A 16104-nucleotide genomic window follows, 5' to 3' on the forward strand; every position below is an offset into this window, starting at 1 on the left:
GGGAGTGAGAGGTGTCTGCTTTGGGGGACTCTCACTGAGGGGGGGGGCACTAAATTAGGCTGTGCTGTTCCTAAGCCACAGTAGTGCAAAAGCAGGGGAGTGGTAATTTCTTAGACATCTTCATGGTGGCGGAAGGAGTTCTTTTTTAAAACATTCTTCTTCTCCAACTATATATTAACTATCTGCCAAACCTAGACTCCCTAATGAAAGACTTTTAAATGGTATATTAATACTAGAAATGAAAGCCATGGACAGAATTATTTGGAAGAAAGAAATACATTAAATTTACGTGACATGGCATATACAACAAAAGAGCATTTCCACTGTTACTCACCAACCAGTCTGAGGATGTTATATCTAAAACTAATGCAAGCAAATCAGCTAATAGAGGACCCAAATGCAAATAATATGCTGAGTATAGGCAGTCAAATGCACTTAGGTACTTGCAAGTGTCAGTTTAAATCTAGTGACAGCCCTCTATCCTGCTCTTTACAGACTCACATGCCAACTGCCATGAAGTTTTAAGAGTAAGGTTGAATTCTGCACAGGACTGAGAATAAACCTGCAAATTTATAGGCAGATTTGTCCACTAGGTCTGTCTAAATTACTCTGAGATACTATTTTTGTTCTGGCATGTAAAAACATTCATTTCAAAAGAGTGAAATCCAAAAAAAAAATAGCAAATGCTCTTGAAATTCAGGGTTTGGGGTGGAATTGGTGGGATGACAATGTCTGTCTTATTTTAAATTTGGTCAGCTACTGCCCAGCTATCATTCAATGAAGGTGAGCTTGAGCAGGTCAGGAGGACAGACATGGGGAAGTCCTCAGTCTGAGCAAGGATCAGCAGCCCAGAGAACCTGTCCAAAGGGATTTACTGCAGCTGCATGGGGCAGGCTGACAAAACAAGAGAGAATAGTTTTAAAGTGGGCAAAAAAATGAGGAGTTTTGGATTGTGAGATGCTTAGGGGTGAATTACATTGGGCTCTGGGAAAAGAAAGTTATGGAAATGACAATTTTCTGAGACAATTTGATTTGGATGAAGGAACATACTTCTTGCTTTCTACATATTTGATTGCTCCTACATAGACTTCTTGGATCCATCCTGCTCTCTTAATCACAAGTTACACATATTACAAAAAAATATCCTAGTTGGTTTTTAGATGGGCAAAGATTAAATGGATTAACCTGAAAAAAACCCCACATTAAAATAGTGTAAATATTGATTTACTATTTTAAATTTAGTTTACTCAAATGACAAACAAAATCAAAATTGGATGATCTTACTTTGCAATGTTTAGGTTTCTTCCTATCACTTGATGTCAGTGATGCATGAGGATGTGCTTCTTTTTCTAAACCATAGCCAGTATATTTCAGTACTAATAGGACATCAAGATGCTCAAATTATGCAATGCTCAAAAAGGCCCTTGAAGTTTTTACTCTCTGCATATGCAAATAGTCAGTTTCAGCAAACACTTATCCAGTAACCGCCTTCTATCCACTTTTGACACTGCTGCTCAGATTCCAGAATACCACCTTATCAGTTCTTTCTAGATAGTAGCCTTTTCAGTAAGTTTCACTCCCTTTTTTCGGAGCACCATAAAACCCTACTTTAGCATTTCTGCCAATCATTCTCTTCTGCCTGGCTTGTATAACTGAGCAGTTTGCTATTTCTCTCACAGCAGTTCACTGGCAGTACAAGTAAAGATGGAAAATTTAATTTTCTTCTCAGGCCATTTTTTTAGTAAATAAATCAATCAATAAATAATTTATTAGCCACCAGTATTCCAAATCAGAAATTTAACCTGGTGCCCTCTCATTTTTGCCAAGTTTCTTATTCATGGATGAACCCAAAGCCCAACTGCAACTTGTACAAAGAAAAAAATCCTGATTAACCTTGTCCTAAATTTTAATAATGGCACTCACCTACCATTCAATGACTACAGTTTCTAAGCACAAAGCCCCTCACCAGAAAGACTCCGGCTTTACCCTCCTGAAATACTTTCTATCTTATGTAATTAGTTCTTTTTTTGCCTTCATAGACTTCAGTTATCTTTTTCAATTAACAAATCATCTCTCTTGCCTTTGCTTCCCAACATACTAACTTTGACATCTACTTGACTTCATCCACAACTGTAAAACCTCTTTGTATCACAAATTCCATGCTTGTATTTCACTAAGGTATTAGAAGACACTGTCCCAGATGTCATTTTAAACATTTCTCCATATGAACAGCACTTAATGCTGTGCTTACTGCCACACGATCTGTAATTTTCTGTTCATTCTACCAGGAAGTGTCTCAAGCTCATTGTTTATCTTACTAAATCTCACCTCTCTACAACTGCCCAAGTAGGTGAGGCACAAGCATGGCTGTCTTTAAAAGGAACAGAAGATTCTTGCTATGGACTATACAAAGCCACCCTACATTAATTCAGATATTATATATCTCTTCTCCTGGTGTCTAAAGGTAGCACTTTCTGCCATCTTTTGTCCTAACAATGCCTGCTCGTGGATAACATATGGGACATTTTCCACAATAGGAGCCAGAAGTAGGGCTCCTATAATCTGTTCTTGAGTTACTTTTTCCAATAATCAGTTTTGCACCTTCAGTATTAACTATTCAATGGCACATCTAATATACCTTTTTATCAGCAGTGATATCAAGAAGAATCACCAAGAACACACCACCATCATGAAATGGAAGTCCGAAGACTTGCACTGCTCTCCCACTGGAAGGCAGATTTGAAGATCTAATGTCTCATACACCAACCAATACCAGCCATGAAGTGGTTTTCCACCTTTTAAAACTTCTTTCATTAGCATGACACTATACAGAGATGGGTCATTCTTTCGTTCAGACTTTCACAAATTTTATTACATGCCATACACTTCAAAGCAGCCTTTCATGGCTGAGGGAATATGGACATAACCAGCATTTTAGAATAATTCTGCTCTGCGTCCATTAAAATGATCAGGCTTAGTCACTTTAGTCTAAAATCCTTGCCATTACTTGCATTTTTTTCCCTAGCTCAAAATAATTTATTTTTTTTTTTACTGGAGCAATATAAATGTTGAGTACCTCACACTCAAACATTTTTTTTCCATCTAAAAAACTGCTCTTTATTGAAAATCCATTTGCATGAAACACACCATTATAAAGAAGCAGCAGTAACATGATCTAAGTATTTACTAAAACATGCACCAAAGATTTGTGAAGTAAAGGAAAACATCCACATCCAAATTCTAGTGCATGCTACATGATTGCTCACAGGAAGAGACTACTCAGTACTTAACCCTATTTGTCAGGTTTTTAATTGTTTTATTTTTTAAATCTACAACATCTGCATGACACTTTGAACAGTTATACACTGTCTACCAAGATGGACTTTCAATTCTAGCTATGGGCATGAAACAGTTACCACAGCTATTAAAGACAGGAGATGTGTTAGATTTGTTCTTCTGTGATTCATTAAAAATAAAACACTGCCTTTTAATTCTAAAAATCCTCTACATCTCATTATTTATGTTTAAAATATAGAATGGAGTACATTCATAGCTGACATACCTGCTCCTTGGAAGAAACATGGATTCTTTAATGAAGACTGAACCAGACAGCAGGATATACCAACAGGTACCAATATCATCAGGGCTGGAATAATAATAAAAAAAAAAAGATAACACAGTTTAAAACACTTGATTTAAATTACTCACAACAGTACCAAATTTGCACTACAAGGAACATCAAAGAGGCAAAAATACTCCAAACTATGGAAGGAAGACACAATTCAATTATTTAAAAAATAATTCCATGAAACTATTCTAATTTCCACCTGCAAATATATACATTATTAGAATGCTCAGTTTCATTTACTTGACTTTATTAAAAGCATCTATCTATCCATTTGGTAACAGTCCAAATTAAATATAACTGTAAGTGATTAAAGGAAGCCAAGCTACAGCAAATGTACAGTAAATGTATTCTATTGAATGCATTGAAGAAGAATGACAGTTCTTCAGTTCTGGCTGAAGAGAGCTGTAGCATCTTTCCCCCTATAAATAAATGCATCCTTTCCCAATACTAGACATCTTCTTCTCAACCCTTTCTTCAAGACAGAAATTTTCCTTTCTGCATGCCTTTCCACAAGGTAAGAGGCATTTGCAGATGGTAAACCTGCATCAGATTTGCCAGAAATCATTATCTGGTGCTGCTAAGCACTGCCCCTTTCATGTCTCTTCCTGGCAACAGAATAAATTCCCAACAGAAGGGGCAAAAAGTTTCTCTTCTTCTCTCTTCAACCTGTAGAGGAACTGGATGAGGAAGACTTTGTCATCCAGGCACAGATCATTCTACTGTACATTCAGATGTTCCTCCTTTAGTAATACAAAATCCTTTTCATATGCTTAGACTCTTTTTTGATGAGTGAGTTCAAATCATGTTTGGACAGAAAAATAAAACAGATTAAGTCTACTAGAAATAGCTGCACTAGAATTCTCATTCCATGTTGACAGCCAGTGCTGAGAATCTCTCTACTGTACTTCTATTTCTACCATTCCTGCTTCTTCCAGAGAAACTGACTAGTTGAATTCAAGATTAATGGAGTTCATCATTATGAACTGCATGAGCATTCTTATGGAAAACCACATCCCTAGTGACACTAAGACATGCAGATTACTTAATGAATTTGCAACACCTTCATTTTTTAAATTATATGTCTCAAGTCTTTAGCAGCAACTAGGTCTACTTCAAGTGTAGTAGAGAACAGCCCACATCTTTTAACACTGATGACAGCATAGTATTAAAATCTAATCTTAAATCTTAGTAGTCAATGTACATGTTAGCAGTGTATTTTTCATTTGAAGAACTGCAATTTAAGAAGTACATACACAGATGTCCTCAAAACAAATGTGCAAGCCTAAAAGAGCTGAGAGCAAACCATCCAATCTAAAAACATGTTCCATTTTCATTGCCCACTGTATAATATAATCATGAGAGAAAGTACAGGAACATAAAAAATTAGCAGAGGAAACTGAGGGGACACAATCTATGGCCAAGAACAGAGGAACTGAACAAGAAGATGGAGATTGTATTTCTTTTCTAGCAGTGTCCTGACCAGTGAAGTGATGGTCAGCCACACATATCAGACAAGTGACAACATCTTAAAAATCAAGATTTTAGGAATACCTCTTTATACTGATAGACCATAGAAAACAAAGCAATAACAAAGTCCCACAGCTAAAACAACAGCATTTTGATTCACATAGCTGAAGTGTTCTAAGCTGCCTATTCTGAAATATGCTTCACTTGCTTCTCACTTAGGCCTGTATCACCCTCAAACTTGTTGGTCTAGAAAAATCAACACTGTGCATAAGTGCAGAGAACCAGGTTAAAGCAGTTAAACACAAAAAAACCCAGCACTTCCAACAAAAATATAATTCCTAAAAACATTAATATGCACCTGGATTTAAGTTGCACATCTTCAGACATTCCTTCTTTCCCCACAAATCCTATGCTGACAGGCATACAACAGCACTGCTGCTGAACTGCAAGTCTGTTAGTTCATTTATTATGTTCTTTAATACCTGTCATTCTGCATACAAATAATCTGGACAAATTATCACAGTTAAAAGTTTTTGAAATAGAAATTTTCAGCAATGTAGATAGACAAAGTGATTTCCCAAATACCTGGGACGTAACTGTACTAGAATGTGAATAATATTTTTCCATGTGGATTACAGCACATTATATTATCACATAGTAAGTTTTGTGGTCTTGGGGGTGGTTTTTTACTCTTTCCTTTTCCTAAAATCTGGCAGTTTGACCAAGTACGGAAGTGTAGTATGACAGAACAGAATCTGGGGTCACAGATTTTATAATTCTAAAGCAAAAGTAATGCTTCGAGAAAGGCATTTCTAATTATAAAATAATTGAAGCGGAAAAAATTAAGCCAACAGAAAGTATTTTAACTTCCACAAATCTACTAATCTCCAAGCTCTTATTTTCCTAATTTTAAGACCTGATTAACTTTTTGAAATCGTCTTTCAAACCACCTATTTGTAAGGGGCTTCAGTTATCTTTTCTCATTGGAGATCTTTTAAATTCAGAGAGAAAAGCAGCTACTGGCTTTCAAAACCACCTGTCAATATGTTCAATATGCAAATTCTTAAGGCTACTTTTAAATCTACCTTTGAATCAGTTAATAAACACCTAGAATGATTATACATTCAACTGCAGCGGTTTGATTTCTTATTTAATCACACACAGCATGACTCTTCACTCAGTTAATCATCCAACTCAGTTTTATCTCTTCTTTTTACCAATTCACAGGTTTATTCTCTTTCTCTACAAGTTGGCTCTTCAAAAGTTGTTGCTCCTTCTCAGTTATCTGTCATGAACATCATACTTTATCCACTTGGTATATAATGAAATGAAGCATCTACTCATTTGACAGCTAAAAGAACTGATTAAAAATATAAATCAAACTTGAGGAATACCATCTAATTGGATTTGCTTTCCCTTTGCTTTATGTGTACTTAATAACTGGTTTTATTTTTACAGTTACATTTGAGAATTTCTAAGCTCTAAGCTATTTGCATCATGCATATCTACAAAACCCAACACTTAAATTATCTAAACACTTCAATATCACTGTGTCACAGCAGTGGAATATTACTATAGAATGCATCTACATTCAAGGTATCTTCCCTGAAATACACTCTGTATTCTTCTAAACCTCTTTCACTGTCAGCCAAAACATCATAAATATTTCCAAGATGATCTTCAAGAGCAAAGAACACAGATAGGGTATTAATTCTCTTCATTTTTACAACTAGTAGTGTCTTAATATAGTCTTGAGCAAAACATCTGAAAAATCCCACATGTATAGCAAACACATTTGTTTCTCCAGAACCCACACACTTCCCTCAGACAAGAAAAAAAAAAAAAAAGGCAAATGAAACACTGATCTATTCCTTTCATATGAAAATATATTTAACTCCTGCACTTTTAACACTTGTTATACTCCCAGTTGATTAGAATTAAGCCTCAACAAAGCCACTTGGCAGCCAGCTTTTGCTAGACAATACTGTCACAAGAAACACGTGCAATTCTTTCATTTTAAGGATTCTGGGCTTTCCACAATCCTATTCAAACATCATATGGCTTTCAATCAAGCTTCCATGTTTTCTGTACTATGCTTGACATTTGTTCTTCAACAATGCATTTGCATTCTTCAGGACTTTATGCCTGTCATGAAAGACAGACGAAACTATAGAAGAAGCAGATGCTGAACTATAAAAGTACTTCTTCAGACCACTTGAGGACTCATGCAAATACCATTTTACTCAATAGAGAAGACTCACATTCAAAAGGTTTTCTCTGCATTCACATTTCACATTATATTTTAAACATTAAAACTGAATTCTAGAAAATAAGCCTAATTGTAAAGTTTTCTTTCACTGCTAGAATAGTGCCTACCCCTGGCAGCCCACAGAAGAATCTAGAAACTTTATTTGTCCTAAAGATATTTCTTCCACCAAAGAGACAACAGCAAATTGTTCTTAAAAGGCTTTATTGCAGACAGGACACTTCCCTTAAATCCACATAAGCACTTCATCAGGAATTAGCTGAAGCAGGATTGATACTTATGACCTTCCCACAAAGGCATCCTTCAAGAGACATGGGGGTTTTTTCAGCTTAGGAGAGTTAAGGGGAAGATACATAGCACCTGTCAGTCAAGCTGATGTAAAAAGGAAAGACATCTGCTGAGGTAAGATCTTTCCTATTACTAGATCAGTAAGGATGCCACTGCTGTCCAGCATCACCACAACCACTGAAGCAGCAGCTGCCACACATGAGAAGACTGGAAGTACAGTGAAAGCTCCACTAAGCAATGGAGCTGGTGAAGGGTGTGGAGCAAAGTCCTGTGAGGAACAGCTGAGAGAGGTGGGAGTGTTTAGCCTGGAAAAAAGGTGGCTCGGGAGACCTTACCACTCTCTACAACTGCCTGAAGGGAGGCTGTGGCCAGATGGGGGTTCGCCTTTTCTCCCAAGCAACAAACAATAGGACAGGAGTTAGCTTCAATTTGACCCAGGGGAGGTTTAGATTTGATTTTGAAAGGGTGGTCAAACACTGGAACAGGCTGCCCAGGAAAATGCTTCAGTCACCATCCCTGGACGTATTTTTAAAATGTATAGATCTGCTTGGGGAGAGAGTTTAATGGCAGACCTCACAGTTCTGGGCTAATGGCTGGACTCTGATCTTGGAGGTCTTTTCCAGCCTTAATGATTCCATGATCTACATCAGGCTGAAAGCAAAGGTCACCTAACCCAGCAAACAGCACTTCCTTTTTAGTTTTGAATTCCTCTCTGCTCCACCCCTCCACTCTTGCAGGGCCATATGCACAGTGGGAGTGGAAATAATTGAAATTAAGAGCTATGGACACATGTACATTTCCAAGCAGGCATATGAAGACCCTTTCAGCAATACTTTACATGTTAGCCTTAATGACAGAATACATTGCTTCAAATAGCTAAGACTGAAGGAAAGTTGTTTTTAATTTTGGGATCTTTCTTCATCTCAGGTACTGTTCTGGGTATTTATATGGATGAAACAGAGGATTGTTAAAAGTTATACAACCCACCAAAAGCAGCAAAGATATCCACTTTCTCTAGTTACAGAAATCAAGATTTATTGCCAAGAAAGTTAGATGACACAAGCAATTTATCCTGCAGAGAATCAGAGCGAAGTCAACCCCAAAGTCACTCATTAGGGGCAGTAAGAACAATAAAATCAATACATACTCATTCTGTCCTGAAAATAAGATTTGTGTTCTGCAGAAACAACAACAAAAGGACTCCAGTACCAAGATTTAATGTTCTTTTGTAGCTACTATGATAGAGCTACCTACTAATAAATTTTCAGAATATTCAGGTTCTAGCAACAACCTTACAGTGGTGCAAAATTGAAAGCCAATACCAAAATAGCCGGCAATGTGCAGGTTTTATTAATAATCTGAACTTTAGTTGAACAGAATTTGAATAAATCTGCTCGAAATCCTGACTTTTGTATTACAGCACTTTCTAGAGCAGAGGATTTCCTGGGGAATCTAAATATAATTTCCCAGAATGCCAGAAAACTTCACTTACAGGAATTCAGGAGCTAGAAACGGAAAGTCATAAATTGGATTGCAATGCCTTCCCATTGTGTTTCCCTGTCCAGCTTCCTTGACATAGTCCTTTAACACAATTAAACCTGCAGCCAGACAGGACACCTTTCTGCTTTGAAAATCACACAAAAAATATGAAGCTAGAACTATGCAAAGAAACTTCATAGCTGCTTTGTCTGGAAACTTCAGTTGTGTAATTATGCAATGGCCTATGACATCATTGGGTTGTCAGCACTGATGAGTTTAGACAGCATTTTCAGACTGAGGCTTTCACATTTTCTAGCATATGACTATTTTCTCTGAGACCTCAGATGCACTCAAAGTTCAAAAATCAAGAAGTGCTTATAAAACTCAAGACTGACAAAATCCAAGAAGTTTGCAGGCTTTCGCTTTCTCACAGTCTCCAATGCCTGTATAAACTCTTCATGCTGTCATCTAGTTATGCCCCAAGGGCAGCTTCTTATTCCCAGACCAGCAAGTAGTTACATATACACTACTTAAAACTGAAGCTTTATTTTCTAATTACAAATATTTTATTTCTATATAAAGCAATCAGGAGCACTTACGTGCTTACAACTACACATTTGTAACTATGTATCTGAATTATATATTAATGGCATATCAAAGAAATTCTTTACAAGAAAACATATCCATCACACATATCAATTCTGCAATGCATCTATCTACAGTAGCACAGTGTTCCAATTTTGGCTTTCAGATTTCCTGATTACTTAAGACGCTGAAAACCCTCCAAAATATTTAGCTAAAATAAAGATCAGCCTGCTGAAAAAAGGAATAAATCTCAAATATCTATACCATCTGTAGTGTCTTCCTCTATCCTAACAGGTCCTGATACATCACTTTTCTTTAAGTCTTCTTTTGAAATAGCTAGATCTTAAAAATAGCAATCCATTTAATTCTCATTCTTCATCGAAATGAGACACAGCACTACTAAAACCTCTGAATCATATTCAGCACATGCTTACTCACTCAGGTTCAACTGAGATAATGACCATCATAAGTAGGTACAGTGGCAAAAATTTGCAGGTCTTTGTGATGATTGCTGTCAAACATGCTTTAATTCTGTCAAATAAGACATGGCTTCAGTGCAAAATTCAGCATCTGGACTTGAAAGCACATGCTAAACAAAAGTCTTTCCTCTTCTGCCCACCTTTTGTCATTGGCTTCTCAGCCATCTCCTTTAAAACAGCACATGAAAAAAGCTAAGTAGCATGTGGTCTCAGTGGATATAATATAATATAATTATATCATCATATAATTACTGATTAATATTCCTTTTACACTTGTGTCTACCCTGAGACCTATGCAACAGAGGAGTCATTCTCCCTCCAACACTGGTCTTCTAGCAACTTCAGATGCTGGAAGGACGCCTAACTTAAGTCATCCTCAATATCCAGAATTTCCTTCCATTCAACGCTATTTTCAAGCTACATCATAAAAAGGTCATGAATTTGGCAAGAACAATTTCTTAGTTGTGAAAAAGTCAGTTTGATTTATGGAGACAATAATTCTTTAAAATTCCAAGCACTAAAGGATTCATTCAAGATGTACATTTAAAATGGATGTAATACCATCCTCCTACAATCTATAACACTTGTAACTGTTTTGATAAAAGAACTTAAAAACCAAGGTGCACCTATTACATTTTCATGTCATCATACTCAGTGTTGTTCAAAGTAGAATAAACTCCAGAAAGGAAGCAGAGTAATTCCAAAGACATTGCTCACGTTCCCAGGTCTCCACTTGAGAGAAGCAGAAACAATGGAAATTTGATGTGTCAGAACTGGGAGCTCTTTCAGACATTTAAGCACTACACAAGAAGAATTCCCAAAGAACATTGCTCTGCAAGCTCATGCTCCATAGGATCTTGTTCCAGCAGATTAATCTGTCTGTTTCTCTTTGCTCATTTTGGTTATCCTCTATGCTGAGAGCTGTAGGTAGTTTATTGTTTTAACTGAATAATCATTGCCAGAATTAGACATTAGCCTTGAGGTACCTTGGGATATCAAACATGTCTAAGCTAACAATTCTCTCAGGCAGACATCTCATTGCCTGAAGATCCTGCCCACTAGCACTGTAGTGTTCAAACACAGAGTAACCAGAAAACTGCTTACTAACACGGCCAGCACTGCCTCTAATCCTCCTTATTAAGCCAATTAAGCAGTTACCTGACATCTGCCAGAGCATTTCAGATGGTCTTGATCACATTAAGAGGTATAACCCAAACACAGAAGTAAAAGAGATTGGTAATTGATGCATCAGCTACACACAATTTTCAAATACTTTTCGTTTTATATAAACATATTGAAGTCATATTTAGAGTGAAGATTGAAATATGAATAAATTTAAGACAGAGTTAAAATATATTCAGTAACAAAACTGATAACTCAGAATTTTGAACCTCTGCTTTTCACTAAACAGTGTGCATATTTCGACTTATGTCCATGATTATATTTTACAGATGGACACAAGATGAAAACTTGCATCTTGACTCCTAGTAGCAACAATGGGAAATGCAAAAAAATGAACCACATGACACAATTCCTCAGTATTCATGGAAAAAAAAAATCAGAAGTATATTTTTGTTTAGAGTATTTAAGTTATTTTTAAATTTTTTTCTGAGATATAAAAAATCTTCTGTAATAAAAATCAGTGAAATAAAACAAGCACTTTGGTCAAATTAGAGATTATTACAGAGTGGCATTAATGCCTGTCAGTCTAAGACAGTGGATTAAACATGCAATCAATAAATACATTATACAAATATATGCACACAAGCTAATTGACCTATTGTCATTGAAGTCTAGATATTAAACTTGTACAGTGAGTTAGCCCTTCGTATCAGGAGAAAAATTCAGAACAAAAATTACAGTCTCCTAAATCACCAGAAAACAATTACAGAAGCAGCAAAATAAAATCATCTTGCACCCAAAACACTAAAGGTAAGACAGACAAATCTGTTCTTATATCTTACAAGTTCCTAATATGTCTCAAAAACCAAAGCTTTGAGTGCCTCAAAATTTTCAGAATTACACCAAAAATATGAGAGCTTTCCGTGAAACATTTACAGTAGAGAAGGTGCAAAAACATTTCTTCAGTCATCATTCAAAGAAGTCTCAAAATCAGGTCAGATAATAACACAAATTTGGAACTGGCTGTGCAAAGCCAACAGACTGTAACACTGATCACTGACACTATTAAGAAGCCTTGATTCAGTGTCTGTTTATACAGAGACAACTGCCAAGTCCTTGAATGTGTTTATTTTAATGATAGACATTGCCTAAAAAATTCTCCACAGGAAATATATCCACAACACAACATATGAATCAGGTTCCTGATTTACTGCAGTGCAGAAATGGCAGTATCCCAATAATATTGTGGCAACTGCACAAATATCAGAAGGTACAATACACCTTTAGGAATATTTTCAGGACAAAACAGAAAAGGCCAGTCCTGCTGCAGAACTTCTTTGCATTATTACATGTACTGCTGCAGAACTTCCACAGAAACCTACAGATATAGAAGAGGCGTGAATGAATACATGTATGGCCCGCAGAGATCTACCTGAAAATTCTGATACTGACCCAGAGATCATAGAATCATTTAGGTTGGAAAAGATCTTTACAATCATGAAGCCCAACAATTAACCCAGCACTGCCGTGTTCACCACTAAAGCCATGTCCCCAAGCACCACATCTACGTCTTTTAAATATCCCCGGGGATGGTAATTCAACCACTTCCCTGGGCATACTGTGCCAGTGCTTGACAACATTTCTGTAAAGAAATCTTTTCTGATATCCAATCTAAACCTCCCCAGCACAACAGTTCCTCTTTTCACTTCTTACTTGAGAGATTCTCTAGCAATTCCTTTCTGAAGTCTTTTAGGACTTAAGTTATCTTTAGTATCTGTAAGATACAAATATATATGGCTATAGACCACATACATAGCAAGCATAAAAGCACTCCATTTTAACACAATTTCAGTAAGGTGGTCATAGCAGCAGTGTTCTGTTTAAAAATCATGAGACCCTGAGATTAGTTCAGTTGGCTAAAGCAGAGTGCTAATGATGCCAAGGTTGTGGGTTTTGATCCCTGTATGGGGCATTCACTTAAGACATAGATATGACAATCCCTGTGAGACCCTTCCAACTCAGAATATTTTCTGAGTGTGTATGTGTGAATAGCTAAAGAAGATAGTTGCAGCTCGTTTTTGTCACATTTCAAGTCAGGCTATGCAGAAATGGACAGAAACTTCGGTATAAATTTTTGTTGGTTTACATGCACTGCTTCTGTCCTCCTGAGAGTCTTCAGGACAATAGGTTACCGTGAAAGAACTGTGAATTTGATAAATGTCACTTTTATTGTAGGACTTCAAAGTGTGACTCTTAGATTCCCAATCTTAAAAACACTACTCACAGATCTATTTCTCACCTGTCCTTGCACAGACCTACTGCCCTGCAGCATTTTTGAGCCATTCTGCTCTACCTCATGAAAGACACTAACATTTTCATCTAAAAAAACAATCAATATTTGAGTAGCTACCAAGAAGTTGTGCTCCTTTATTCCCTTTCCAGACTTCCTTTGTTTCAGGATTTGATGACTATGCCAAGCCAGTCCTGGAGAAGGCTGCATGACTAGCCCAACACCAATGTCTTTGGGTCTTGTGATTTGTCATGGTCACATAATTCTGAAAACCTAGCTAAGGCTGGATGGTAATATTACTGCTAATAGACCTGAGAATTTAGTTTAATCAAGGACATTTCAAAAATAATCAGCTGAAATTACAGATCTTTCTCTTTTTTACAGCCTGCTCCACTTCTCATCCCCTTTTCCTTCCCCATTCCACCACCATACAAATACTACAGTCTTAATACAAGTAGATGTTTTTCATTCCAGACTGCATGACAAAGTGAGAACAAGGAAAAAGTCAAGACTCAACATAAATGTACAGCTTTTTGTCTCACATCTGCCTACCACAGTCTTTAACTTAGAAATTAATCAGCTTTCTATTTCTCATTTCAGCTGTGAATATTCTCTGTAGTAATAGCTGCGTTTTACATGCAACATTTTTTCCCTCCAATCTCCAGCTTATATACACAACTTCTACTTGTCCTTCTCTGTGCTGAATTTTATTAAAGGTTGAAAACTGAATTACGAAAGAGCACACAAACACTTTGACATTAGACAAGAGCTTTTTCAAGCCAGAGACATTAACACTAAAATTCAGTTCAAGATGTCCAAGAGATCACTACTCTTTTTTTCAAACATTTGTCCTTTTTTAGGAATCACCACCATCACAACCAGTAGTCTACAAATTAGTCTACTGTTAAGAACCTTAATCAAAAATGAAATTCTCTCAGTAGGGACATGTGGGAGGTAGGAGCATATATCCTACCAGGACTTCGGTTTGAAGGCTCTCTTAAAAAAAAAAAAAAAAAAAAAAAACCAAAAAACACACTTCACAATAACCTGGGCTGGGGTTTCCTTCAAATTTTTAAAAGCAATACAAGCAGTAGCTAAGTTAGTTCCAAATTAAATTGCTCAAACTACAGGGAATATAACCACAAAACTGTGTTGTGCTACAGTCTGGCAATTCAGAAACATCAGGTTTTATTACTGAATGACTTTAGACTGCAAGTCAACAAACCTTAACATATTTTCTGCCAATCCAATATTATTACTGAAGAAAATAAGGGAATATACAAGATTTCCTTATAGAAAGAGTAAACCAAACACCACTGAAGCATACACACAGAAATATCAAACAGAATGGCTGAAAAACTCACACAGCCCTCACATGACTAATGAGGAGGAAAAAGAGGTGCTTGTTTTATTAAACACACACTCATTTGCTTACATCCAAAGCATTTATTGCCAAAGAATCCCCCGCCATCGTAGCACAAAATTCAATTTTGAGCTGAAAAATTTTGTTCAACTGTAAAGAGGTATAAAGACAAGTCTGCTAGAACATGTATTAAGTGACCAAAATAAATATATTTTTAATGAGATCTCTAAGTAGATTTGAATAAAGGTAGCAAGTTAAAAAAAACCCAAAACAAATATGCCTGTCAAGTAAGCCTCATTTCTCAAGTTTTGCTTTGCAGGTTTTAAGGTCTTTTGTCATTAACTTCCCATCAAATGAAAGGAGTAGAATGAGTGGCAAATGAAGAATAACTCAAGCTGAACTGCCACTTCTAATAACCCAGTTTCCATTTAAACAGTGAAATGGCCGTAGGGTTTGAGAATTTGCCACTACCATGTACACCCGCTGATAGTAAATGCAGATGAGATGAGCCAATTTTAAGCAACATGCTCCTTTTTACCCCTTTGGTCATAGAAAAAGAATCTATAGAGCTTCTATGAAAATTAATAACTTTATTTTTGTTTTTGTAATGTAGGATAAAATAATTGCTGTTCTTATAAGGAATGCACATAATTATTTTCAGCATTGCACAGATGCAATAGGAACTTACTTTTCTATACATACCACTGACAAAGCAGACACAGTTTTGACAATGAAAAATTTTTGATCAAATCAACTGCATTCATCTGCCCATCAGCATTTAGGGATAAAGATTTAGCTTTTCTGCACTGAGACATTAAGTTTTGCCTCGGGGAGGTCAAACACACAGGTCAATTAACAGCTCCAACAGTTGCAGCTGTTTTAATAAATATAGCACCCAATTTCAGATTTCAATGCAAATATACCATCACAGGGCAAGGGGAAGAAGTGGTAACTTAAAAAGCAATCTAAAATGTTAAAATCTAATGCTCTTTAAATACTTTAGCCTTCATGATGAAAATAAGAGCATCAAGTGATAACTCTGGTAAGTTCATTAAAAAGTAAACAGGTTGCATGATCCAAGCTGATTTCCTACAGCTCCTAACTGAGTGGATCAATGCTAGCCTGGCTATCACTTTG

The 16104-nt window shown here is 36.4% G+C and overlaps 1 protein-coding gene across 7 annotated transcripts in view; it reads right to left on the reverse strand.

The window, feature by feature from the left end:
• RAPGEF2 (Rap guanine nucleotide exchange factor 2) overlaps positions 1-16104 on the reverse strand; it is a 183625-nt gene that overhangs the window by 105239 nt on the left and 62282 nt on the right. For all 7 annotated transcript variants that reach the window (XR_012055660.1, XM_030271433.4, XM_012573430.5 and 4 more), the window contains exon 4: positions 3563-3646. Coding sequence is in view for 6 of the 7 variants with exons in the window: in XM_030271433.4 (XP_030127293.4) it covers positions 3563-3646 (84 nt within the window). In the remaining variant the exon portion in view is untranslated. The remainder of the gene's footprint in view (positions 1-3562; positions 3647-16104) is intronic.

Source organism: Taeniopygia guttata, chromosome 4, assembly GCF_048771995.1.
Source record: "Taeniopygia guttata chromosome 4, bTaeGut7.mat, whole genome shotgun sequence".
NCBI classification, from domain to species: domain Eukaryota; kingdom Metazoa; phylum Chordata; class Aves; order Passeriformes; family Estrildidae; genus Taeniopygia; species Taeniopygia guttata.